The sequence below is a fragment of the Sminthopsis crassicaudata genome, chromosome 5 (assembly GCF_048593235.1).
Source record: "Sminthopsis crassicaudata isolate SCR6 chromosome 5, ASM4859323v1, whole genome shotgun sequence".
Classification (NCBI taxonomy): Eukaryota; Metazoa; Chordata; class Mammalia; order Dasyuromorphia; family Dasyuridae; genus Sminthopsis; species Sminthopsis crassicaudata.
The window spans coordinates 141,698,738-141,725,589 of NC_133621.1; the positions used below are offsets into that span (position 1 = coordinate 141,698,738).

General features: G+C 33.1%; 1 protein-coding gene across 1 annotated transcript in view; it reads left to right on the top strand.

Moving 5' to 3' along the window:
* Positions 1-26,852, top strand: part of COG5 (component of oligomeric golgi complex 5) — a 344,010-nt gene that overhangs the window by 191,054 nt on the left and 126,104 nt on the right. Inside the window, exons 8-10 of the mRNA XM_074268349.1 lie at positions 5,516-5,681; positions 17,544-17,656; positions 17,775-17,852. Coding sequence (XP_074124450.1) covers positions 5,516-5,681; positions 17,544-17,656; positions 17,775-17,852 — 357 coding nt within the window. The remainder of the gene's footprint in view (positions 1-5,515; positions 5,682-17,543; positions 17,657-17,774; positions 17,853-26,852) is intronic.

Consider the following 26,852-nt stretch of genomic DNA (forward strand, 5'->3'; position numbering starts at 1 on the left):
GGACAGTGAACTGGCCTCCTATTAAAAAAATTTGAGGACCACTGCTTTAGATTTTCCACAATGATAGATCATCTGAAAATTAATATAACCCTCAAAATTAATGTCTTTTAGTAATGATTCTTAACCATGAATCCATGAACTTAAGTTTTTTTGATAACCATATTTCAGTGTTACTGGGTTCTTTTGCAATCATATGTATTTTATTTATGCATTTAAAAATATTTTGAGAAGGAGGTGATGGGTCAGACTGTCAGAGGGGTTCTTGACACAGAAAAAATTAAGAACTTTTGCCCTGTATAGCCTCTCTAAAGTTAGCAATATTTGTCCTTGGGTATCAGGCATGTAGTAACCAGGCCCATGTTAGATAAGTTTCCATTCCTTTGAATGTTTAAAGACAATTTGTATGTGCTCTCTAATCCTTTTCAAAATTAAGTATCTCCAGTTCCTTCAAACACATCTCATGATATAATGGTTTAGTGGAAAGGGCGTTTAATTTGGAATCAAGCATACTAAGTTTAAATCACATCTTAAATACTTTATGCGACTCTGAGCCTTAAGTTTCCTCAGAGAGAGAGAGAGAGAGAGAGAGAGAGAGAGAGAGAGAGAGAGAGAGAGAGAGAGAGAGAGAGGCATTGTGTTCTATTCAAAGAGTGCTGAATTTGAAGATTTGGATTCCAATCCTACCTCCTGGTATTTAGAACACTTTAAAACCTTGCCCTAAATTGACTTCCTAGTCTTTTTACACATTACTCCTGTCCACTATGAATTTGTTATATCTTCCTTCTTGCTGTTCCTCAGAGGCAACACCTAGAATATAGAAAAACTTTATGTGAAAGATGGGGCACGAATTGCATCTTAAAGAATATGTGGGACTCACAGGGGGTGATAAGGAGGAGGTAAATTCCAGGCTTGAGGAAAAGCTGAGGCAAAGGTAAGGAGAGAGGAAATAAGAGGATTATGTATGAATGATTTGGAGAAAAATCAGTTTGTTTGCAGAGAGCAAAAAGAAAAAGCAACGTTGAGGCTGAAAAGATAGATCGGAACTGGATGCTATGTGGCTCTGTGTGTTTGTGTGTAGCAGAGTCAAGGAAGCACTTGGAATTTATTGAGTATGAGATTGCATAAAATAACAACATACTTAATGAAAGTTACTTTGATAGCTTTGTGTAGAAATGGGAAAGGGAGAACCTTGAGACTCTAAAAAGTAATTGGGAGGGTTATTACATTAATCTAGAAAAGAAGTTAAGCCGTCTTGAGACAAATGGTGGTCATTTTTATTATATGGAAGAGGTTAGATGTAAAATATATTTTAAAAGTACAAATGGAAAGAATTAACAACTGATTAGTTTTCTTCATAAAGATGATAGTTAAGTCTATAGGATCTCTAACTTTTGGGACATTTTTTTTTTATTATTATCAGCCACAAATTTAACATGTATATTATCCATTCCTCAATCTAATAATTGATTTAAAAAAAAAAAACAAAACAGCAAAGCAAAATAGGACCAAGGATGTCATTTAGTATTTTACTTGAGATTTTTCATTAAGTTACTGTCAACATTAAAGCAATTCATTATCTGTAATAATGTGTCTAATAGTTTGTAATTGGATAATGCTTTCACAATTAGAGTTCCAATAGCCAAATTAATGTTTACTGGTAAATCTATAAATTGAATGATTCCTAATACTTACAGACACATTTTCTCCAAAGATTATCACAATCAAAATATTCAATGTTTATTGTCCAATCTTCTGGCAAGTGAGTCTTTCTGTATTCAGTATGTGGATCATTGCATAGCATAATCTTTTGGTAAGACTACCTCACAGTCTTTGTGGTTTGGTAGAACTTTAGAACTTTCAAGAATCCAGCACTCTTATTCACAACAGTAAAATTTCTGAGTGGTATTTGTGGGGTCAATTGCAAACAGATTCCATCAAATGAAATGATGTTACATTGTTAATATTGATTAAATGAAATCTTTGCTAATGACAAGAAGGAAAATGTCATTTGACTAATAATATTACAGGACACATTTGTCAGCAATAGAAATTATATTTGAGAGCTTTTAATTAATTTTAAGAAACAAGAATTTAATAACTATACATTTTGTTTTTTGTGAGATGAAAGTGTCCTTTAAAACTACTAAACTAAAGCATGAGCTTTCAAAGAAATTTGATGATGATTTGTTTCCAGCTATAACATTTTACCTATAGTGTACTATAAGTTAAAGTTGTGTTGCTTAAATTCTTTTATAACGAGGTGAAAATAGTTGGCATCTCCAAGAATAATTTATAAATTTGAAATAATATCCATATAGTTTGAGTTCAACATTTTAAAAAATCAGTCACCAACAGATATTGTTATCTACTAACCATGTTTTCTGCTATTTAATTTGACTTTAGTGTGCACATGATACAAATTTTTTATTTATTGTTAAATAGCAAAAATGATTCCTAATACAACCACATTTTCTGCAAAGATTATCACAATCAAAATATTCACTGTTTATTGTCCAATTTTCTGGCAAGTGAGTCTTTCTGTATTCAGTATGTGGATCATTGCATAGCATAATCTTATGGTAAGAATACCTCACAGCGTTTGAGGTTTGGTAGAACTTTAGAACTTTCAACTACAAATGAAAGACAAAGTTTAAAGTTATTGAGTTGAGCAGTAAGGATTCATATTAGACTGTAGTTGTTATATATTTTGCTGTACATTTACCTCCTTAAAGTACATTGTTTTGTGGGGATTCTTAATGTTTTAGAAATTTAAGAAAAGTGATACTATCCTTTACAAAAGAAAGTTATGTCTTTTTGCATTCTTAAAATCTAAAGGAAAATTGCAAAAGATACATATATATGTATATGTATATACATACATATAGGTATATTTACAAAAATATTTCTAAAAGTCCTTGAAAATTAAGGAAATTTTCTCCTATGGAATGGCTAAACATATTGTGTTCTTTGAATGTAATCCAATTATAACATATTATTTAAACTATAAAACGGGCAGCTTGGAAGGAAACAAGAGAAAACTGATGTAGAAGGAAGTGAGCAGAACTAAGAGGATAACATATATAACATATTATAACATTTTAGAGAAAAATAATTTTGAAAGATTTTAGAATTGGGGTCAATGTAAAGATAAACCATGGATCTAAAACAATGAAGATAAAATATCATTCACTTCCAGATAGAACAGGGATGAATTTACAAGGCAGAAAAATACATATTTTCATACCTAAAAAAAATATGGAAATTTATTTTCCTGAACTATGCAACTAGTATTATGAACTTCATTATTTGGAAGTGGGAATGGAGATGGATTGTGATTATTTGTTCAAATTGTTAGAGTGTAAGAAAGATTGATTTAAAAAATAAAAAGAAATAATTATATAAAAAGACACAAAAAAAGTTTTAAAATACAATAAAAAAAAAAGAAAATTAGAAACAATATTGTAGGTGGCAGCAGACAGGGCAGAGAACTGTCTACTTATCTCACTCATCTCCATATTCCTACCATATCTAACAGGTGTTTGATAAATATTTATTGAATGACAGTGAATAAATGTAGCCACAGTTGTTACTTTGTCCATGCACAAGCAACTGTGACACCTGTGAGAAGATTCACACTGCATTGAAGATAGATACAATCATAATAATTTCCGTGTAAAAATCATAGCTAATTTTAAAGAGGTCAACTTTCAAAAATAGGTGCTATGTAAAGTTTCATTAATATGTTTTTATTTGGCAAAATTTACCCAAAGAACTACTTTTCCTTTAAGCCAAAATCACTCACATGAGACACAGGACTCACAAAGATAGATAAGTAACCTAAGACTCAGAAAAATAAGCAAGTACAAAGTGATCTAGGATGTTCTTCATGTCTTCTGTTTACCATGTTGCTTGGCATGATTTATGTACAAAGTAATAGAATAAGAGCATAAAGCCCTTTAAAGGAAAAATTAGGAAGAATGATTGTCTGCAATATATTTTAATGATTTCATAACAAGTGTACAGATACTCATTTCCATTCTAGAAAGTAGGTAAGAAATTCATAGCATTTATGCTTCATTATATATTTAATTTTAAAAACTCATTTTAGCATTTAAAAAATCCATTTTGTAACTTTTCTCGACAAGTTCAAATATATAAACAAATATTATCTCAAGGGAGGATTCCTCTTTGGATTGGAATAATCCTAAAACACTTTTTAACTCTGAAATTTACCAACTAGGATTTGGTATTTACCAAATAGATTATTATTAACTTTTTTACCAAATAGATTATTATTAACTTTTTTATGTATATATATATATATGTATATATAAACATGCATACATTAATTTGAACATATTGATTACTTTTTTCTTTCTTCTCATTTTCTTAATTCTTTACTTTTTTGTTTAGGATAAAGTTGTTGCTTTTATATTTTTTATAATGACAGTTTTATTTTAAAAAATCATTTAAGCATGCATATATATATTTTTTTCCTTAATTTGGAACCTATGATTTCATCCCTATTATGACCTCTAAGTGTGGAAATGTTCATTCCCAGGGCAGATTAATGACTCTCCTGTAGTTTATATTCTTAGAGAGTTACTTAGGGGTACTCTATGGTCCAGAAAGTATTAAGTTAGAGTCTGGACTTGATCCCAAGTCTTTCAGACTCCAGGACTAAACCCCCAACAATTCATCTTGTAATTTATACCTTCCTAACATATCTCCTATGTGTTCTATTCTCTTTGCTCATGCAATGACCACCTTAATTCAGACCTTTGTTGCTTCTTGTTTGGACTATGGTGGTCTTTTAATTGTTCTAATTGCCTTGACCCTCCCCACTTCAGAGCTTCCACTTCTCAGATGCCAAGATTATTTTTCTAAAATATAGGTCTGACAATTTTAACCCTTTCCTGCTTGGTCATTAAGTTCTAGTGGCTCTCTTTTAACCCCTGGATAAAATGTAAATATTTCTGTTTGGCATTTAAATATTTTTATAAATCAGTCTTTTCTAGCCTTTCTAGTCTCATACTATACTTTCCTTTATAACCTAACTACACTGGCATATTTGCATTTCCTCAAACAGCCCTCCATCTCCTCTCATGACTCCTTTGCACTGGCTGTTCATTTGTCTAGAATGTTCTGTTCCTTCACCTTTGAACCATAGTTTCCCTAATTTCTTTCAAGGTTCAGCTCAAACCTTACTTTTTGCAGATGGCTTTTCCATAATTTATACCACTTTCCCAGTGACTAGTACCATCTCTTCTAAAATTACTTTTGATCAAGTGACTGACTCATTATAACCTCTCCTCTGTGCATCAGGTTTAACCTGTATTAATGGGGAAGGAATAGTGGGGAGAAGATAGAACATTTCTTCTGGATATATTGAGTTTTTTAATTTTTAATAATTTAACGTGAAAATTATTACTCATGAAGATAGCATTAAATACTACTCAAAGTTAAAAGTCCAGAAATTATTAGTAATAATTTTCTTTCTTTTTTCTTTTTTAAGAACCCAACTCAAGTGGGAACAGCTCTTCAGGTTTTCCATAATCTTGGAACTTTGAAAGATACTATTAGTAATGTAGTGGATGGCTATTGTGCAGCTCTGGAAGAAAACATAAACAATGCATTAGACATCAAAGTTCTGACTCAGCCTTCCCAAACAGCTGTGAGAGGTATGAATGCATTTTACTCTTCCCTTTTGTATTTATATCTGAGAAATCTTTTTGAATAGTATACATGATACCTAGGTTTCAGGGTATCCTAATGACTTATTTTTGATATAAATTTAAAGTTAAGAAAAGTTATGTTTCAGAATTTTTATATACTTTTTTTTTTTTTTTTTTTTTAATTTTTTATTTTATTTTATAATTATAACATTTTTTGACAGTACATATGCATGGGTAATTTTTTACAACATTATCCCTTGCACTTACTTCTATTCAGATTTTTTCCCTTCCTCCCCCAACCCCCTCCCCCTGATGGCAAGCAGTCTTATATATGTTAAATATATTACAGTATAATTTAGATACAATATATGTGTGTAGAACCGAATTTTTTGTTGCACAGGAAGAATTGGATTCAGAAGGTAAAAATAACAGTTTACATTCATTTCCCAGTCCTTTTCTGGATGTAGCTGGTTCTGTCCATCATTAATCAATTGGAATTGGATTAGCTCTTCTCTATGTTGAAGAAATCCACTTCCATCAGCATACATCCTCGTACAGTATCATTGTTGAAGTGTATAATGATCTTCTGGTTCTGCTCGTTTCACTCAGCATCAGTTGATGTAAGTCTCTCCAAGCCTCTCTGTATTTCTCCTGTTGGTCATTTCTTATAGAACAGTAATATTCCATAACATTCATATACCATAGTTTACCCAACCATTCTCCAATTGATGGACATCCATTCATCTTCCAGCTTCTAGCCACTATGAAAAGGGCTGCCACAAACATTTTGGCACATACAGGACCCTTTCCCTTCTCTAGTAGTTCCTTGGGGTATAAGCCCAGTAGTAGTATGGCTGGGTCAAAGGGTATGCACATTTTGATAACTTTTTGGGCATAATTCCAGATTGCTCTCCAGAATGGTTGGATTCTTTCACAACTCCACCAACAATGCATCAGTGTTCCAGTTTTCCCACAGCCCCTCCAACATTCATCGTTATTTGTTCCTGTCATTTTAGCCAATCTGACAGGTGTGTAATGATACCTCAGAGTTGTCTTAATTTGCATTTCTCTGATCAATAGTGATTTGGAACACTCTTTCATATGAGTGGAAATAGTTTTAATTTCATCATCTGAAAATTGTCTGTTCATATCCTTTGACCATTTATCAATTGGAGAATGGCTTGATTTCTTATAAATTAAAGTCAATTCTCTGTATATTTTGGAGATGAGGCCTTTATCAGAACCTTTAACTGTAAAAATTTTTTCCCAATTTGTTACTTCCCTTCTAATCTTGTTTGCATTAGTTTTGTTTGTGCAGAAACTTTTTAATTTGGTGTAATCAAAATGTTCTATTTTGTGATCAATAATGGTCTCTAGTTCTCCCTTGGACACAAACTCCTTCCTCCTCCACAAGTCTGAGAGGTAAACCATCCCATGTTCCTCCAATTTATTTATGATTTCGTTCTTTATGCCTAAATCTTGGACCCATTTTGATCTAATCTTAGTATGTGGTGTTAAATATGGGTCCATGCCTAGTTTCTGCCATACTAATTTCCAGTTTTCCCAGCAGTTTTTGTCAAATAATGAATTCTTATCCCAAAATTGGGGATCTTTGGGTTTGTCAAAGATTAGATTGCTATTTTTATTCACTATCTTGTCCTGTGAACCTAACCTATGCCACTGATCAACTAGTCTATTTCTTAGCCAATACCAAATGGTTTTGGTGACTGTTGCTTTATAATATAGCTTTAAATCAGGTACACTTAGACCACCTTCCTCTGACTTTTTTTTCATTAGTTCCCTTGCAATTCTCGACCTTTTATTCTTCCATATGAATTTTGTTGTTATTTTTTCTAGGTCATTAAAATAGTTTCTTGGGAGTCTGATTGGTATAGCACTAAATAAATAGATTAGTTTGGGGAGTATTGTCATCTTTATTATATTCGCTCGGCCTATCCAAGAACATTGAATGTCTTTCCAATTATTTAAATCTGACTTTATTTTTGTGGCAAGTGTTTTGTAATTTTGCTCATATAATTCCTGACTCTCCTTTGGTAGATATATTCCCAAATATTTGATACTATCGACTGTTATTTTGAATGGAATTTCTCTTTGTATCTCTTGCTGTTGGATTGTGTTGGTAATGTATAAAAATCCTGAGGATTTATGTGGATTTATTTTGTATCCTGCGACTTTGCTAAAATTCTGAATTATTTCTAATAGCTTTTTAGCAGAGTCTTTGGGGTTCTCTAAGTATACCATCATGTCATCTGCGAAAAGTGACAATTTGATTTCTTCATTTCCTACTCTAATTCCTTGGATCTCTTTCTCGGCTCTTATTGCCAAGGCTAGAGTTTCTAGTACTATATTGAATAGTAATGGTGATAGTGGGCAACCTTGTTTCACTCCTGATCTTACAGGGAAAGGTTCTAGTTTATCACCATTACATATGATGTTTACTGAAGGTTTTAAATATATGCTCCTTATTATTTTAAGGAATAGTCCATTTATTCCTATACTCTCAAGCGTTTTTAGTAGGAATGGATGTTGGATTTTATCAAATGCCTTTTCTGCATCTATTGAGATGATCATATGGTTTTTATTAATTTGATTATTAATATGGTCAATTATACTAATAGTTTTCCTAATATTAAACCATCCCTGCATTCCTGGTATAAATCCCACTTGGTCATAGTGTATTATCCTGGGGATGATTTTCTGAAGTCTATTTGCTAATATCTTATTTAAGATTTTAGCATCAATATTCATTAAGGAAATTGGTCTATAGTTTTCTTTCTCAGTTTTCGATCTACCTGGTTTAGGTATCAGTACCATGTCTGTGTCATAGAAGGAATTTGGTAGGACTCCTTCAATCCCTATTTTTTCAAATAGTTTACATAGCATTGGAGTTAGTTGTTCTTTAAATCTTTGGTAGAATTCACCTGTAAATCCATCTGGTCCTGGGGACTTTTTCTTAGGAAGTTGGTTAATAGCTTGGTCTATTTCTTTTTCTGAGATGGGACTATTTAAACTACTTACTTCTTCCTCTGTTAATCTGGGCAAGCTATATTTTTGAAGGTATTCTTCCATTTCATTTAAGTTATCGAATTTATCGGCATAAAGTTGAGCAAAGTAGCTCCTAACTATTGTTCTAATTTCCTCTTCATTAGTGGTGAGTTCACCCTTTTCATTTTCAAGACTATCAATTTGCTTTTTCTCTTTCCTTTTTTTAATCAGGTTTACTAAGGGTTTGTCTATTTTGTTGGTTTTTTCATAAAACCAACTCTTAGTTTTATTAATTAATTCAATAGTTTTTTTACTTTCAATTTTATTAATCTCACCTTTTATTTTTTGAATTTCAAGTTTTGTGTTTGTCTGGGGGTTTTTAATTTGTTCCTTTTCTAGCAATTTTAGTTGTAAACCCAATTCGTTGGCCCTCTCTTTCTCTATTTTATGCAGGTAGGCCTGTAGAGATATAAAACTTCCCCTAATTACTGCTTTGGCTGTATCCCACACATTTTGGTATGATGTCTCATTATTGTCATTTTCTTGGGTGAAGTTATTAATTATGTCTATGATTTGCTGTTTTACCCAATCATTCTTTAGTATAAGATTATTTAGTTTCCAATTATTTTTTGGTCTATTTTCCCCTGGCTTTTTATTAAATGTTATTTTGATTGCATTATGGTCTGAAAAGGATGCATTTACTATTTCTGCCTTACTGCATTTGATTTTGAGGTTTTTATGCCCTAGTATATGATCAATTTTTGTATAGGTTCCATGAACTGCTGAGAAGAAAGTATATTCCTTTCTGTCTCCATTTAGCTTTCGCCAAAGATCTATCATATCAAACTTTTCTAGTATTCTATTTACCTCTTTGACTTCTTTCTTATTTATTTTGTGGTTTGATTTATCTAATTCTGAGAGTGCAAGGTTGAGATCTCCCGCTATTATAGTTTTGCTATCTATTTCCTCTTGCAGCTCTCTTAATTTCTCTTTTAAGAATTTAGATGCTGCACCACTTGGTGCATACATGTTTAATATTGATACTGCTTCACTATTGATGCTTCCCTTTAGCAGGATATAATGCCCTTCCTTATCTCTTTTAATTAGATCAATTTTTGTTTTTGCTTGATCTGAGATGAGGATGGCTACTCCTGCTTTTTTGGTTTTGCCTGAAGCATAATAGATTCTGCTCCACCCTTTTACTTTTAGTTTGAATGTCTCATCCTGTTTCAGGTGTGTTTCCTGTAAACAACATATAGTAGGATTCTGACTTTTAATCCAGTCTGCTAACTGCTTCCTCTTTATGAGGCAGTTTGCCCCATTCACATTTATGGTTAGAAGGACTAATTCTATATTGCTTGCCATCCTATTAACCCCTGCTTATGCTTTTCCCCTTTCCTTCCCTTTTACCCTCCTATCCAGTATTAAACTGGTAAACACCACTTGCTTTTTACAGCCCTCCCTTTTTAGGATCCCTCCCCCACCTTAAAGATCCTCCCCTTATTTTACCCCTTTTCCTCGAAATTACTGTATTCCCTTCCCCTTAGCTTACTCCTTCCCTTTCACTTTTCAATGAAGTGGAAGAAGTTTCACCATAAATCGAATATGTCTATTGATACACGCTATGTTCATCTCCCTCCTTTCTTTCTCTCAGATATAATAGGTTACCTTTGCCTCTTCATGAGATGTAGTACCACCACTTTGTACTTTTTTATGATATAATCTCCTTTCCACCTCTATTTTCTAAGACAAATTGTACATATGTTCTTTACATATTTTTTTGACAGAAGTATAGTTCTCAAGATTTCTTTTTACCTTTTTTAGAAGTCTCTTGAGTTCTGTATTTGAAGATCAAACCTCTTATGTAGGTCTGGTTTTTTCATCAAAAATAGATGGAATTCATTTATTTCGTTAAATGTCCATCTTCTTCCCTGGAAAACGATGCTCATTCTTGCTGGGTAAGTTATTCTTGGCTGCATACCAAGTTCCTTAGCCTTTCGGAATATCATGTTCCAGGCCCTGCGTTCTTTTAATGTGGACGCTGCTAGATCCTGGGTTATCCTTATTGTGGATCCTCCATATCTGAATTGTTTTTTTCTAGCAGCTTCCAATATCTTTTCCTTTGTCTGATGGTTCTTGAACTTGGCCACTATATTTCTTGGCGTTTTGATTTTAGGGTCCCTTTCAGTAGGTGATCGATGAATTTTCTCAATGTCTATTTTACCCTCTGTTTCCAAAACGTCTGGGCAGTTCTCTTTGATAATTTCCTCGAAAATGGTGTCCAAGCTCTTTTTTTCCTCCCATTTTTCAGGGAGTCCGATTATTCTCAAATTGTCTCTCCTGGATCTGTTTTCCAGGTCTGTTGTCTTTCTGGTAAGGTACTTGACAGTCTTTTCAATTGTTTCATTTCTCTGGTTTTGCTTGACTCCCTCTTGGTTTCTCCTTGAGTCATTCATTTCTACTTGTTCCAGTCTAATTTTCAATGATGTATTTTCTTCACTCACTTTTTTTATATCTCTTTGTAATTGTCCAATTGAGTTTTTATCTTCTATGGAATTTTTTTCCATTTTATCCATTTTATTTTTTAGAGAGCTGATTTCTTTTTCCAGCTCACTAATCCTGTTTTCCTTGGAGTTGTTTACCTTTTCCAGCTCACTAATCTTGTTTCTCAATGATTTGATTTCTTTATCCATTCTGTCTTTGAATGCATGGGATGACTTCTCCAGGCTCTCTTGCAAAGCTTCCCTTTCCTTTTCCCATTTCTCTTCCAGCTCTCTTATGAGAGTCTTTTTGATTTCCTCTATGAGGTTCTTTTGTATTGAGGAGCAGCTTATATCCCTCCCAGGGGATACATCTGGGGACAGTCTGTTCCTAGTCTCCTCAGCATTTGAAGTCTGCTCCCTCTCCACACAAAAGCTGTCAATGGTTAGAGCCCTTTTGAATTTTTTATTCATTTTGTCAGAATCAAAGAAAACAAACTGACAAGAGAAGCAATTGGTCTGTTTTGCGGGGGATAGGGCTGGATGTTATTAATGGGCTTCCTCTACAGACTGGGGATAGGGCAGCAGAGAGCCACTAACAGAACAGCAATGACTGTACTGAGTCTGCACTCTGAGGCTCCGAGAACGCACCGAGTCAGTCCAGGTGGGGGTTGGGGATGGCCGGGCTCTGAGAGACGCTGGCTTTCTGGGGTTTTAATCTTCACCTCCGGTGTTTACACCCTCTCCGTGGCTCCTGGCTTGCTGCCAAGATGGAGCATCCACACTGGGGCAAAAGCCCTTTCGCAGAAACTGCAGAGATCACACCCCTCCCCCTCCGGTCTGAGCTGTGTGAGCTGCCTGTCTTGCTCTGGCTGTCTGCCCTCAGTCTGCGCCCAGTCTGATTGACCCTCCCCCGAACAAACACAGACCTTTTCTGGCGACTTTCAAGGATGTCTTCTCTTGGTGATAATTTGTGGATTTCTTTCTGGGTCAAGCATTAAGTCTGAGGCTTGTCATGAAGTAAGTTCTGAGAGAAAGCGAGGAGCTCAAGCAGCTGTCTGCCTCCACGCCGCCATCTTAGCCGGAAGTCTATATACTTTTTTCCTGTCCAAATGATCAACTAGCTGAATTGGCCAAATGATAGTTTCATGCAATTCAACATTTATTAAATGATTATATATATGCGGGTCTTTCCTAGGTAGTAGGGGTACAAATATGAATAAAACATAGTCCATGGTCCAAGAAATCTAGCTGTAGACAAATTTGAATAAGTGCATTAAAAAAGAGCAAAGTAGTGTTATAAGTTTGAATAGAATAGGCATTACTTTGAAGCAAAAATGAAAAAAAATAAACTTTAAAAAAGTCTCTATAAATATATTCTAATTACATATAATAGTGAAAACTATCAACATTTACTAAGGCTGGGATGTACTCTGTGGTTGTACTATAGAACAAACTCAGTTGTTGTGTTTATAAGAGTCATTCAGTATTTACTAAGTACCTACCATGTTTCAGGCACTGTATATATCATATTCATTCTTCTTATAATATAATAATAGTTTATGACATAACTGATTTAGTCATTCACAAGATGATCCTCCTAAGATGAGTGACAGCAATGTTTTGCCCAGCACTGGTTGTGAGCCCAGTGTCTAAACCCACAGTCTCACTGTAATCAGAATAACCTCACTGCTACTCTAACCTTAGTGGGAGCAATAATGATGTGTATGGGTCTACTTCTTCCCCTGCTCCCCCCATGTCTGAGCCCAAGACATCTTGCTCTGGGGCCGGAAAGATTATACTGCCAACAGTCTTTTCATGGTTATGAACCTATGTATTGGACAAGTAAGTGACACACTGGATAAACCATTGGGCCTGGAGATGGAAAGGCTCATCTTCCTGATTCAAATCTGGCTTCAGATATTTATGAGTTGTGTGACCCTGGACAAGTCATTTAACCCTGTTTACCTCAGTTTCTTCATTTGTAAAATGAACTGGAGAAGATGACAAACCACTCAAGCATTTTGGGCAAGAAAACCCTAAATGAGGGTAATAAAGAATTGGACACAACTGAATAACATCACAAACCCTGCTTACTTACTTGCTAGTGGGTCAAATTAAATATTTGAGTTTGAAAAGAAAAGATTCCCTTAAATCTCGTTTTTAAAGATTTTATTTGAATATTTGTGTGAATATTTGAATACCCTAGCAATTATACTGGTCTTTAAAAGGGTAAAGATTATTTAGCTCTCTTGCTGTTAATCTGAAGTCTCTAGATAAAAGTAAAAGTACTTAGTAAAAGGTAAAAAGGATTCTTCATTCAGCCTTCATAGATGAACATGGTATCACTTCATTAGAGACCTCTGAGAAAGCCACATTTTGATATTTTTCCTTATTGGGGGAACACTGGTTGTCATTATGGAATAAGATTTAGTATCAGCTAATGCGCAATGTTGGAGGGGGTGTGGGAAAACAGGGACACTGATACATTGTTGGGGGAATTGTGAATACATCCAGACATTCTGGAGAATGATTTGGAACTATGCTCAAAAAGTTATCAAACTGTGCATACCCTTTGATGCAGCAGTGTTACTACTAGGCTTATATCCCAAAGAGATCTTAAAGAAGGGAAAGGGACCTGTATGTACAAGAATGTTTGTGGTAGCCCTCTTTGTAGTAGCCAGAAACTGGATACTGAGTGGATACCCATCAATTGGAGAATGGCTGAATAAATTGTGGTATATGAACATTATGGAATATTATTGTTCTATAAGAAATGACCAACAAGATGATTTCAGAAAGGCCTGGAGAGATTTACATGAACTGATGCTGAGTGAAATGAGCAGGACCAGGCGATCATTATATACTTCAACAACAATACTATATGAATATCAATTCTGATGGACGTGGCCCTCTTCAACAATGAGATGAACCAAATCAATTCCAATAAAGCAGTAATGAACTGAACCAGCTACACCCAGCGAAAGAACTCTGGGAGATGACTATGAACCACTACATAGAATTCCCAATCCCTCTATTTTTGTCTGCCTGCATTTTTTATTTCCTTCACAGGCTAATTGTACACTATTTCAAAGTCCGATTCTTTTTATACAGAAAAACAACTGTTTGGTCATGTATGCATATATTGTATTTAATTTATACTTTTACATATTTAACATGTATTGGTCAACCTGCCATCTGGGGTGGGGGGAGAGGAGGGGGAAAATTAGAACAAAAGGTTTGGCAATTGTCGATGTTGTAAAATTACCCATGCATATATCTGGTAAATAAAAACTATTAATAAAAAAAAAAAGATTTAATATTAGCTCAGGCCTAGGACAGATTGCATGCAAAAGCCTATTAACCTTTTTAGTTACCTTGATAAGCATATACCCAGAACTGTGGTAGAAAATGGTGACTTGTTTGGAAGATTTTTGTCATCTATGCTTAGAATCTAATGATCCTAATGCCGTACCCGATCATCATAATTGTTTTTATATCAGAAAACCAACTATTAATGACCTCTTACATTGCCTTAAGATCATTTTTATTATTTGTGAATTCTATTACACCTCCAATTCAATTTCTCCTAGAATTGTTTTGCCTGTAGAAAGTTTTCAGACCTTGCCACCAAGGGCTAGTATGTACTCAGAACTATCTTTTTAGAGAAATCAAGACAGTGAAGCAACATTTCATCATCCATCCATCCATCCATCCATCTATCTTTCTTTCTGTCTATCAGAGGAAAAAGAAAAAAAAATTCCATGTGCCCAGAACACAGAAGAGAATTAAAAATATATAAAGCAATGCATTTCCATTTCAAGAAAACCGATATAATAAATATAACACATTCTGCTCAGAGTTGTCCATCTTTTTTTTGGGGGGGGGCTTCTTGATAGATTTTCTTGTGCTTTCTGCTGTGCATTTTTTATTTTATTCTTTCTTCCTCCCCCTTCCTTCTTTCCTATTCTCCCTACCCCAAGAAAGCTTCAATTAAGCATGGGTATATGTATACACACATATAAACATGTACATACATGCACACATACATAGATATCTATAATCATACACATATACATTCATGTTCATCTATGCAAAACCATACAGTGCTTGTTTGTCTTCTGTTTCTCTGAAGGTAAATAGTTCTTCATAAGTCCAGGTCTTACCATATTTTTCTAATTCTACCAATTTACAATTTCTTAGGCCATGGCAATATTCTAACCTTATTCTGACTAGTTATTTTTAAATAGTCTATAACAATAGTGATTAATATAATTGACATATAGTGTAGTTCTCATATTTTTCTCTTTTGAGTAAATCTATTTTAGCTTTAACTTTGTCTCACATCATTATTACTATCTCTGCCTTTAAAAAAAAAAAAACAACACATATGTTCTACTCCTAATCTTTATTTTATGTTGGTGTATTTTCTCTTATTTCCTATCCTTTCTGATTCCTACACTTTACTTCTATCCACTAACTTGCCCTAGTGTTGCTTAACTTACCCCACCTCCCAAAGATCTGTCCCTTATCCTCTTTAACAAATCCCTGCAGGGATTTCTTCCTTATTCTTCCTCATCCTATCCATCTTTATCCCATTCCTGCTAATCTACATACCCTTCTATATCTTTTCCCCCTTCTCCTAGTCCCTCCTCCTCTCATTTCTTTATAAATTTAGAAGACTTACTCCATTCTAAATGTATATGTTGTTCTTGCTTTAATTTTGATCTGATGTAAGTGGGGCCCCTTCTAAAAATGTCTTTCTCTTTCCTCTTATTTCTTTCCGAATTCAGAAGAGTTTTATAGAAGAGTTAGTTAGGTATAAGAAGAAGAAAGAGAAGAGAGACACCACAAGGCATGGAGAAGGAGAAAAGGGAAAGACACTATGAGGCAGAGGACCATGGTGGTCTATAGCACCAAAATGAATTCAGCAGAGATGATGGGAACCATGTTCACATTTATAGGGCAAATTGAACCTCAGGGGTTTGACATACTTTGGATTTCTGACTGGATCACATCCACATAGGGTGGTACTATAACATTAAACTGATCCCCATCAATTCCTTTCTTGTTTGCTTCAGGGAGTAATTCAATCAGTACTTTAGTCTTTGCCATCCCTACACTTATATACGTTGTACTTTTATTCATAGATGTCAGTTAATAAAATTCATGATATGCATATAAGGCAATAGCACTTACTCAATTCCATGTCTTTATGTCCTTAACAACCTTGAAACTAATTTTCAGTACTCATTAATTTTATAAAATTTGAATTGAACCTATTTTTATTTGTCAGAGACATAGATTTTCTGTCTGTCTCTCTTAGATTTCTGAGAAAATAATGTATTTCTATATACTGATACCTACTATAAATATGGATTCTCATGAAAGTTATAAAAAAATTGAAAAGAGGAAAATGCAAGAGAGCAAAAATTCATAGTAATTATTTTTTGTGATTAATTTTTGATTTCTGTCCTTAATTGAACAGAGAGAGGGTCCTCCCTTAGCCTGTATCTCTAGTTTCTAATCTTCATTCTTTTTCTTGTATCCATGTTTGGAATTACAACTTCCTGTTATGTAACATTTTTTTTTCCTAAAAGGAAAAGTGTGGCAGGAGATGTCTTGCTGTATTTTACTTAAGATTATATTAGGACTTTTTTCCTTTAGATCTAGAAGGCCATCCTTGTCCCTTGAGGTATAAAATACTCATAACCTATTAAAATTTGGTGTTTTCATGTAAAATGTATGGGATTGCTTGTCATCTAGAGGAGGGAGTAGAGGGAGGGAGGGGAAAATTTGGAAAAATGAATACAAGGGATAATGTTATAAAAAATTACTCATGCATATATACTGTCAAAAATTTTATAATTATAAAATTAAAAAAATAAAAATATAATTAAAAAAAGAGAAAAAAATTGGTGTTTGGAAGTTTTTGCCCAATTCTAATTGTCCTGCAGGATTGCCTTTCTGAAGTAACTTTCTGAATTATTGTGATGAATGAAGCAGCAGAGGTGCTTTTTTTTTATATTTTACAGTCCATAAGTATGTCAATGTATTCTAATTTCTAGTTTGAATCCTGGGCTAGCCTGAGTTAGGCTTGGTGCAGAAAAAATGGTTTATAATTTCACATTTTACATAAAGACCCTGAATTCTCAAAGGCTGCCTCAACAACAGAACTCAGAGTTAGCAATTTTCAGCAATAATGCCTAAAGAATACTCTGCTAGAATTGAAATCTGTGTCAGTGGAATAAGTACTCTTAATGATGAAATCACAGATCCTTAAAGTATTGAAGTATATATGTTTTTGGTTAGTATTCTACTTATTTAACAGAACTTGAAAATTAGATTTTCTTGCAACGCATCCTCTTTTATATATTAATAGGTGGCCCTGGACGATCCACTATGCCTACCCCAGGAAACACTGCAGCCTTCCGGGCTGCTCTCTGGACGAATATGGAGAAACTGATGGATCAGATTTGTGCTGCCTGTGGGCAGGTACAGAGGTTCCTACACGTTTCATGTTCTGTGTGTTCCAAGAAAAGAAAGACTGAGGATAGATAACATACTCTTTTCCCTCCCTCTGCCTCTTTCTCGCTTTTTTCCTCTTTTTCAGGTTCAACATTTGCAAAAAGTATTAGCCAAGAAGAGAGACCCTGTTTCACATATTTGTTTCATCGAAGAAATAGTTAAGGTATGTTAACTTGTTTTTAATGAAATTATATTCATTGAGTTGTGCAAAAATAGGGAAAAATTTAACCAATATAGTTTTGATGTTTTTTTATGGTGGCTTGAAAGCATATGTTATAGGAATAGGGCTTTATAAGTACAATATTGGAGTGGGATGAAGCTTTCCTAAGTGATCTAATAGTTTAAAAAAAAAGTTACTTTGATATAGCAGGAGAAGGGGACATTTAACAAGGATATTCAGTGAGAACATCATGTTCATGCAATTAAGCATAATTGTTAGTCATGTGGTTGGTCCTCAGAAGCCTCAGAGAGAAAGTTGGAGTTCCTTAAGATGACCAGAAAACCACATTAATTTCCTAACTGGGATAGACATTATTGTTTGTCTGTAAGATGTTTGTAGATATCACTTGAATTGTGAAATAGATGAATTCAATGAATTTTTATTGTCGAGTGAATTTCTTTGGAGCAGTTTACTTTTCCCATTGGTTGGCAATTAAAGGAATTAAGAGACCAAGATGAAGACCAACAAAAATAGTATACTTTTTTTTAGGAATTTTAGTATTCTTTAGTGCTTTCTTTTCCATATATTATTTGCTTCCTACTTTTAGCATCTCTAAATTTTATGAGCTAGAACTTATTATTTATCCTTTTGGAATCTTCACTCCCTCAGCTTTAAAGAAAGAGTTGAATTAAATGATCTTTTTAAAGGTACCTTCCAGAAATTCTTGTAGTTCCAGAATCAAGTTTCTTTTGTGAGGGTTATTTTAAGTCATTTAGTTCCCTATTCATCCATTATACAAATTTTAAATAAATGTTTTGGAAGAAAAGATACATGATTTCTTGATTTTTTTATTGTCTGAAAGAAATAACAAGGTGCTTTTGTCAGTTTGAATTAGTCACAATTTTTGAATTGTCATAAATTTACTGATGCCTTATATAATTAATATCATGCATTCATTTGTAGGGTTTCATCCATCTGTTCTCTCAGCTTTGGCAGTCATCCCCAAATTAATTAATTTTACTCTTTCCATATAGTGTCCCTGATACAAATGCCTTTACTTACTCATGCATAGGTCGTTTCTTTTTCTTCTTAGAACAATTTTATTAATCTTGTAGTACTCTCCTGGGATTGGTAATATTTAATCTATTGTAGTTTTTTAAAAACATGAAAATCTGTCTATGCAGAAGAAATTTACCTGTATCACTGAATTAAAATATAGTATTTCCCCCTGAAATGTATGCCCATATAGAATATACTTAAATCACTTAAAATATCAATTAATTTTCTTTAGAAATTATTTACCTTTTAACAATCTATGTCAATTTTGTGTGGAAAGGCATTTTAAAACTTTTTGAAACATAAATTTATCAATACAGTTGATTTTAAGTCATTTGATAAAAGTTTCCCCATTTAGAAGATTGATTCTGTTTAGGAGAAAATGTTCAATCCCTTTTCAGTTCCAGTGAACTAGTTGGCTGATTAAGTCAGAAGGTCACTCTATTATAGGCAGACTTTGAAGACATTGTACCCTGAATACAAGGAAGTTTATACATTTTACGAGGAAAATCAATTATTTATCACAATGGTAGTATCAATATAGTGACTAGTTTACTGAATCCAACTTTGGAAATCTAACAGCTGTATGGCCATAAACAAGACATTTCATATCTCTGAATCTCATTTTCCTTATCCAAAATGAGAGTATTGGACTACATATATTCTGACTCTTCATCACTTAATCTAGGCTACATTGGTCCATTGTTTATTTTTTCAAAACATACTTTTGCATCTAACATTCCTTTCTAACTCAAAATTCCTTTTGTCTCATAATATTGACTGAGTTGAGTAAAAGAATGTATTTCTATCTATCAATATATTCACCATTATTTTATATTACTACTAAATAAGATTATATTTACTAGGGCTAATATGATTGCCTTGGTGAAACCTCTTATTCCTTTGTTAAAAAAAAAAAAAAAAGCTTAAGATTTGGTAGAATGATTAAGCATTGTGGGCACATAGTCTCATTGTCTTAAATTTTAAACTATGTTGTCAGACCTGTCCATATCTAGTCTGTTGGTTCTGTTCAGGATTGGAAGAAAATGTAATAGGCACAGGCTATACAATAATTAACCAAAGGATATTTATTTAAACACATCATGGACAAGACATTCAGCAAAAATACAGTATTCATTGAATATAGTGCAGCTTTCCTGCCTATGCCGGATCCTGGTTATACATCAGCCCTGGTTCTTCATGTTTTGGACCACAGGAAGTTACCTTTGTCATGGTAGTAGTGATTATTCTCAAAGAGAACCAAAATGACATTACTTTATTGAAGTCATGTTACAGTGTGCCCAACTGTGACTGATGAGATGAACACAAATGTGGAATAATATACCACAGTCTAGCACCTATATTAAAGAAACTCTTAGTCCTCTGAACCACTAGTTAAAAGATTTTTAAAGGAAAAGTTAGTCTCTGTGAGGTAGGGCTTTAGGAAAAGCTAGAGAAAAAAATTAGCCCATGATAAAGACTCTAATAGGTCTTGCTTCTCCCATACTAATTAATAGCTTTCTTAAAATTGTAAGGGAGGGAACAATCATTTATATTATTCTTTCTTCCATTTTCATCAGTCAAGGAAGTCATACCTCTGTTATCATCATTTCTCATTCTCTTCTTTAAAAAAAAACAACATAATAGGTCAATTGCATATTTGTAGATTATACTGCCACTGTATTATCTCATTGTTGTTTAATTTTAAAGTACATTTTAATTATGTTGATGAGTTGCAATTTGTGGAGTATAAGATGCTATCCTTGAAACTATGGGGTCACCATGCTTTATTTAGGTAGGAATACATGCAAGTATTCATTGATAAACATTTTTCTAAATTCAGCTTTATTGTGAAGAAATCTTTACCTTCTACAAAATATATTTATTTCAAAAAACATGTTTGGCATTTTAAGTCCTTCACATTCTATCCCTCTCCTATGTTTCTGGTCTTCTATTATCCCTGGTATACTCTCTAATCCAATTACACTGATCTCCTTGTTGTATGTTGCACAAGATATTACATCTCCCTACTCCAGCCATTTTTAATAGTTGTCCCTTATGCCTGAAATTGTCTCCTTTCTTCATTTCTTACCTCTGGCTTCCTTCAAATTCTAGCTTAAATCTCACCTTTTACAAGAAGCTGTTCTCAGTCCCCCATAATGCTAGTGTTTTTCTTTCATGATTATCTCCAATTTCTTCTGTATATATTTTGTCATATAATTGTTTGCATGTTTTCTCTCCCATTAGACCATGAGCTTTTTGAGAACAGTCTTTGTTTTGACTTTCTTTATATTTCCTAGCACTTATCAAAGTGCCTAGCACATAATAGACATTTTTAAAAATATATTTATTGACTGACTCAAAAGTACAAGATTTTACTTAAAACATTTTATGTTATTTGACTATTATACAAGTAAATATCATGTAAATAATTCAAAATATCAATAGTTGAAAAAAAATTTACTGCTGAGAAAAGGATGCTTTTGTCAAGTAAGTACATATCTAGCTAATATCTGCCCTTCATTTTAGTGGAACATTCCTGGAAGAGTTTTGTTGATTCTTTGTCCCTTTAAAAATTTTTTGTAATAAATATATAAAGCAGTGAACAGGCACTGTTTATTTCTACCAGCAACCAAGATTCTGAAAATATATTTTAGTACTAAAGGAAATGACAAAGACTTAAATTCAATGAAAGTTGAATTAATGAATTTTTTTCCTCTCTGTTTGGCAGTGTAGAAGCTAAACTAGGTTACATTCTTGTTTTTTCGCCAAGTAAGAAGTGTGGGGATTTTCAATTTGTTTCTTCAGTTTATTTGTTAATGTAGGTCACCATAAACTTAGTCCAGATTTCCAAAGTCTGATTTCCATTTACCAGGCTAATTTCTTTTGCATAGTTCTTTCTACTTTCAGAAGTTTAATTGTTAATAATTTTCTTCTATTCTCCTACTTCTAATATATTTTTTATTTTTGAATATTTTCATACTTTTTAATCCACAACTAACTAAAAGAAGATTTTTTTTGACCATACTATCTAAACTCTGAAAATTATTTTTTCATTCATGAAAAAATAAAAACAATGGCCAATTTTTTAAAAATCTAGAATCTAGTTTTTATATTATTAGTGTTATTTTAATTTCTGTCCTATTATTTAGGTGTTATTTGTTGAATCTTGAATACACCAAATAATCCTGCAATACCTATAGATTTATTCTTTGTGGTATTTTTCATTGCTATTGTTAGTTTAAAATACTTAAAAAATATTGAAATAACTTAGTATCATTTTTCTAGATGCAATCAGCATCTTCTGTGTCTTCGGTTCAATTCTGAGCTCAACACATCGCTATTTTACATTTATTCAAGATACATTTATTGATGGAACACCTCAATAGGCTGTCCATCCAACTACATAGTAGTAGGGATAGCAATCATTCTTTTGCTACTTGATTTTTTCCATGTGTGATTGGTTAGACTAAACTCATTTGAGTGATTATGAGCGTCACAATGTCAACGATCTTATTCTTTCCTAGGAAGAATAACCCATGCTTTCTGTCTTTGAATAAACAAACAAGCATTGCTAAGCACCTGCTGAGTGACAGGATCCTGATCCTGTGCTATATATTGTTCATACAAAGACAAAAGACGAAACAACTCTGTAAGGGAGGTGACATTCTGTTAGGAAGATAATGTATGTATACATGTACGAATATATTAAAGATAGATGTGCAGAATAAAACAAAGACAAGATAAGAAGGGAGGACACTATCATTTGAATGCTCAGGAATGGTTCCATGTGGAAGGTGGTACTTGAACCATTTGTTTCTTAAAGGAAGTAAGAAATTCTGTTAGGCAGAGGTAAAGAATTCAGTGTGTTCATGGCATTGGGGGACAATAATGAAAAGACACAGAGTTATTTTATGTCATGCTATTCGTGAGGAAGAAATACATGTTTAGTTTGACTGAATGACATGTATGGAAAGGGGAATGATTTCATTGAGGGTGGAGAAATGGTTTGGGTCCTATTCATGAAGGAGTTTTAATACCAAATAGAGCTGTTTATATTTTATGCTAGTAGTAATAGAGAACCACTGAATTTAATGAGTAGTATAGTGAAAAGTCATCTCTGATTAAGGAAAATCTTTTTAGAATCTGTGTGTGGTAGAAAAAGATCTAAAGATAACAATATAGAAAGTGATTGTAGTCAGTCACCAACAAAATAGAGGACTAGACATTTTCTCCAATGTTCATGACCTCTTGAACTTCTCCATTTTTGAAATTATGAAAAGCAATTTCAATTACATTCCTCAATCTAGAACAAGGATCCAAGCAAGGCAAAAACTGAGTAAAATAATAGTAAAGCAGACTCATGTTACCAAATCCCTAACACAGTCTCACCCAGCAGCCATTACTCAACCTCTATACCTTGAATGTTTTGTCCACTCCATCTCTCATGCAATAGGAGACAGTAGAAATTTGCTTGGATTGTACTAATAGTATAGTAGCATTCTTCAGCAGAACAGTACTTGCCCAAAAAATGGAGGAAAGTGGAAAAGGAAAAGTAGGATATGTGTCTGTGCTTGGAATAGAATTTAGCTTTATACTACAACATCCTATTCTCCAGCTCCCCATCCCACCTCTACCCCACAAGATTGTAGACATCCAATTTCATACTGCATTTTACTCAGGCACAGTAGCATGACAATTCTCTGTGTCATTGGGCTGTAGAACTGAAGAATGGTGGGAATGGGGCAGCATGTAACACTCCATTAATCCTGAGGTTTTATATCTAGATTGCAACTTTGGCCCAGTTTTGTCTCCAAAGTCATGTGGGACTGAAATTAGGGAAACAGGATGAATTTTTGTGATTTAATCCCCAGCGGGAACTGAAATTACCGAAGATTCAGGAGGAAAAAAATCTCAGAAAACTTGAGCATAGACAGATAAATCAACAAAGAAGATGTTAGTAGCTGAAGAAATGATAAGTTTTCAGATCAAGGAGAAGAGTTCAGACATCTCTAAATAAATATTATAAGACAAAAGAAAATGAATCAACATCAACATCTAAGGTGACATCTAAGGTGTGGCTTATCAGATTCCACTTATTAACAGTAAATTCTGCAAGAGATCTAGAGAAAGATTTCAAATATTAAGGAAACCAAATTCAAAGACTACTGTACACATGCCAGAAACCATAGGGGGAATTTTTTTTTTTCCTGGAAAGCAAAAAAAAAAACAAAAAAAAACTCAAGATAAAGGCCAAGGTGATCTGCAAATCTGAGCCAAACTATGAATGAAAAAAGACTGAGCTCCTATGGAAAAAGAGGTATCTGAAAAATTGCTAGGAAAAAAAAAACTAGATCTGAATAAATTATTTACTTCTCAAATACCCTAGATATTAGAGATACAAGAAAGGTAAATAAATGTAACATTAAGAAGAAGAAAACAACAATAGAGAGACCATTAAGAGATTTATTTTTAAAACATATATAAGCAGTCAGTGATGAAAGCAAAAGTCAAATAGAAATAATGATGGAGAAGTGAGCCTGAAACAGCAGTCTCAACACCTTGTCTACAGATTAATTAGCGGGTTGTTTTTTTTTTTGTTGTTTTTTTTGTTTTGGTTTTTTTTTTTTTTGTGTGTGTGTGTTTTGTTACACTAGATTAGAGATGGGAAGGCTTTTAAAGGATGAGGGGAGGAAGAAAATAGAGGGGATATGTCATGTTACTTATTTAAGTCTAAAGGAAAGAATGAAAAGAAAATAATTTTTTTATAGTCTCAAAAAATCTATAGGATGGGTAAAGCTGAGAAAGGAAAAAGAAAGGAGAAAAAAAAATCTTGTTTCAGCAGTGGAAGGAGCTACTATTAATGAATGTTTCTATGGAAGAAGAGAAATATTATATAAAGAGAAAGGAGTATTTTCCAGTGTATGTTATTGTCAGAAATTTGGTAGGAAAAGGAGAGGAGGAGAATCAGAGCTCTTGGATGTAATGGATCAACCAGAAGCATGGGAAGGCATAGACCCAGGAAAGAGATTTAGAGACAAATGGAAAAAAAAAAATTGCAAGGGGAGGGCTGAGGTCAATAGTGAACTTCACCCTCAAGGACCCAGGAAGATTCCTAGCATCCAGTTATATTCTCCTTATTGCCTTCAAGGTAAGGTACAATGGGAAAAAAAAAAGGAGAAGGATAAGTTCTAATATGCAAATTCAGAATCAGTTTAGGAGAAGGTATTTTAAAATAGATAACTGAAAAGGTTTTAGTTCATTGAGGAATAAAGTAAAGAAGCACTAAATACATATAAGGCCCTTGAACCAAGGAATATACTATAAGATCAACAGAAAGGAAAGGTTAGTAATGAAGAGAATGAGAGACAGAATGCTTTTTTAGAAAACGGCAGAGAAAATGAAATATCAAAAAAGAAGTTAGAAGAGGGGAAAGGGAATTCCTCTCAAATGTGAGGGGGGGAGGGGAAATGATTAAATGACCAGATAAGAGCAGACAAAAAAAAAAAAAGCAAAACTCTAAGACTAAGTAAAAAGATAATTGGAAATGTGAGAAGAGGGTTGATGGTCAGGAGAGGAAAGCTAGTAGTTACTATCTTTGTGACAATTTATTATTGTTAGAATTTAGTAATTTAATTAGTAATAGTAATTGTTAAACAACCACAGAAATCCAATATTAAAGAGAACTAGAGGTAAATATAAGCTTAATTCTCATAACTAAGTGTCAATGGATTTAACAATCTGATAAAATTAAAAAGAATGGCAAATTAGGTAAGAAAACAAAACTCTATAATATGCTGCTTACAGGAAGCACAGTTTTAAGAAAAGATATGCACAAAATGAAGGAATAGAAAAAATTACTAATTTTTAGTAAATATTATTTGCTCTGTCTCTTTTTACTATATACTATCTTTATGACAATTTACTATTATTAAAGGAGTAATAGTAAATAGTATAAAGTGAATCCCAAAAATTGGAAATTACAATCACATTAGCAGGCAAAGTAAAAATAAGTGTTCAAAACCTAAAAAAAGAAATAAGGAAATCATGATATGTTTAAAATAATTGTAGACAACATCTAAATTTATAAAACATACATTAACTGAACTATAAGAAGTCATAGAATAATGCAGTAGTGAAAGAAGATTTCAATGTCCTCTTAGCTTTTTTTAAGTCTAACATAAAGATAAAGGGAAAATGTAGAAATGAATAAATTGTTAGAGAAACTAGAGCAAAAAGACTTATCTATAAAGTCAGTATTCCTCAGTACTGCATGAAACTTAAAAGAAATTGACCATATAGGAGGAGATAGAAAAATTTCAAACCCATGTAAAAAGGTAGAAATAGGAAACATTTCTGTTATAGACTATAACACAATAAAAATATTAATTGGCATAAGGGCCACAAACAAAAGACACAGGCTCAAGTGGATGAGTGAGTCAAAAAACAAATCGTGAACCAATAGTTATGTGAGAGAAGATTATAATGATGAAACAACATACTAAGATTTTTGAGACACAGCTAAAGCGATCTTTAAGGGTAAAAATCATAGCCCTATAAGCATACACTAACAATACAGAAATTGAGAAGATTGATGAATTAAATATACATTTGGAAAATTTAAAAAGCTAACAAACACAAAAAAAACAATAAAAATAGGAAGAATAAGTTATAAACCAAAGACCCATAGAAATGATAAAAATAAAAACTGATTTTTTGAAAAGGCTAATAAAATTGTTAAATTTTTAATCAATCTTATTAAAAAGAGAGGACAAAAAGCCAAATCAACAATATAGCAAATGAATAAGATAAAATCACAATGAAACCATAAGATATTAAAAAAATAATAAAAACCTGTTAATATACAGTTGTATGTTAACAAAACTGGGAACATAAAAGAAATTGAGGAATAATTTCGAAAGTACAAAATGCCCTAAGTAAGAGAAG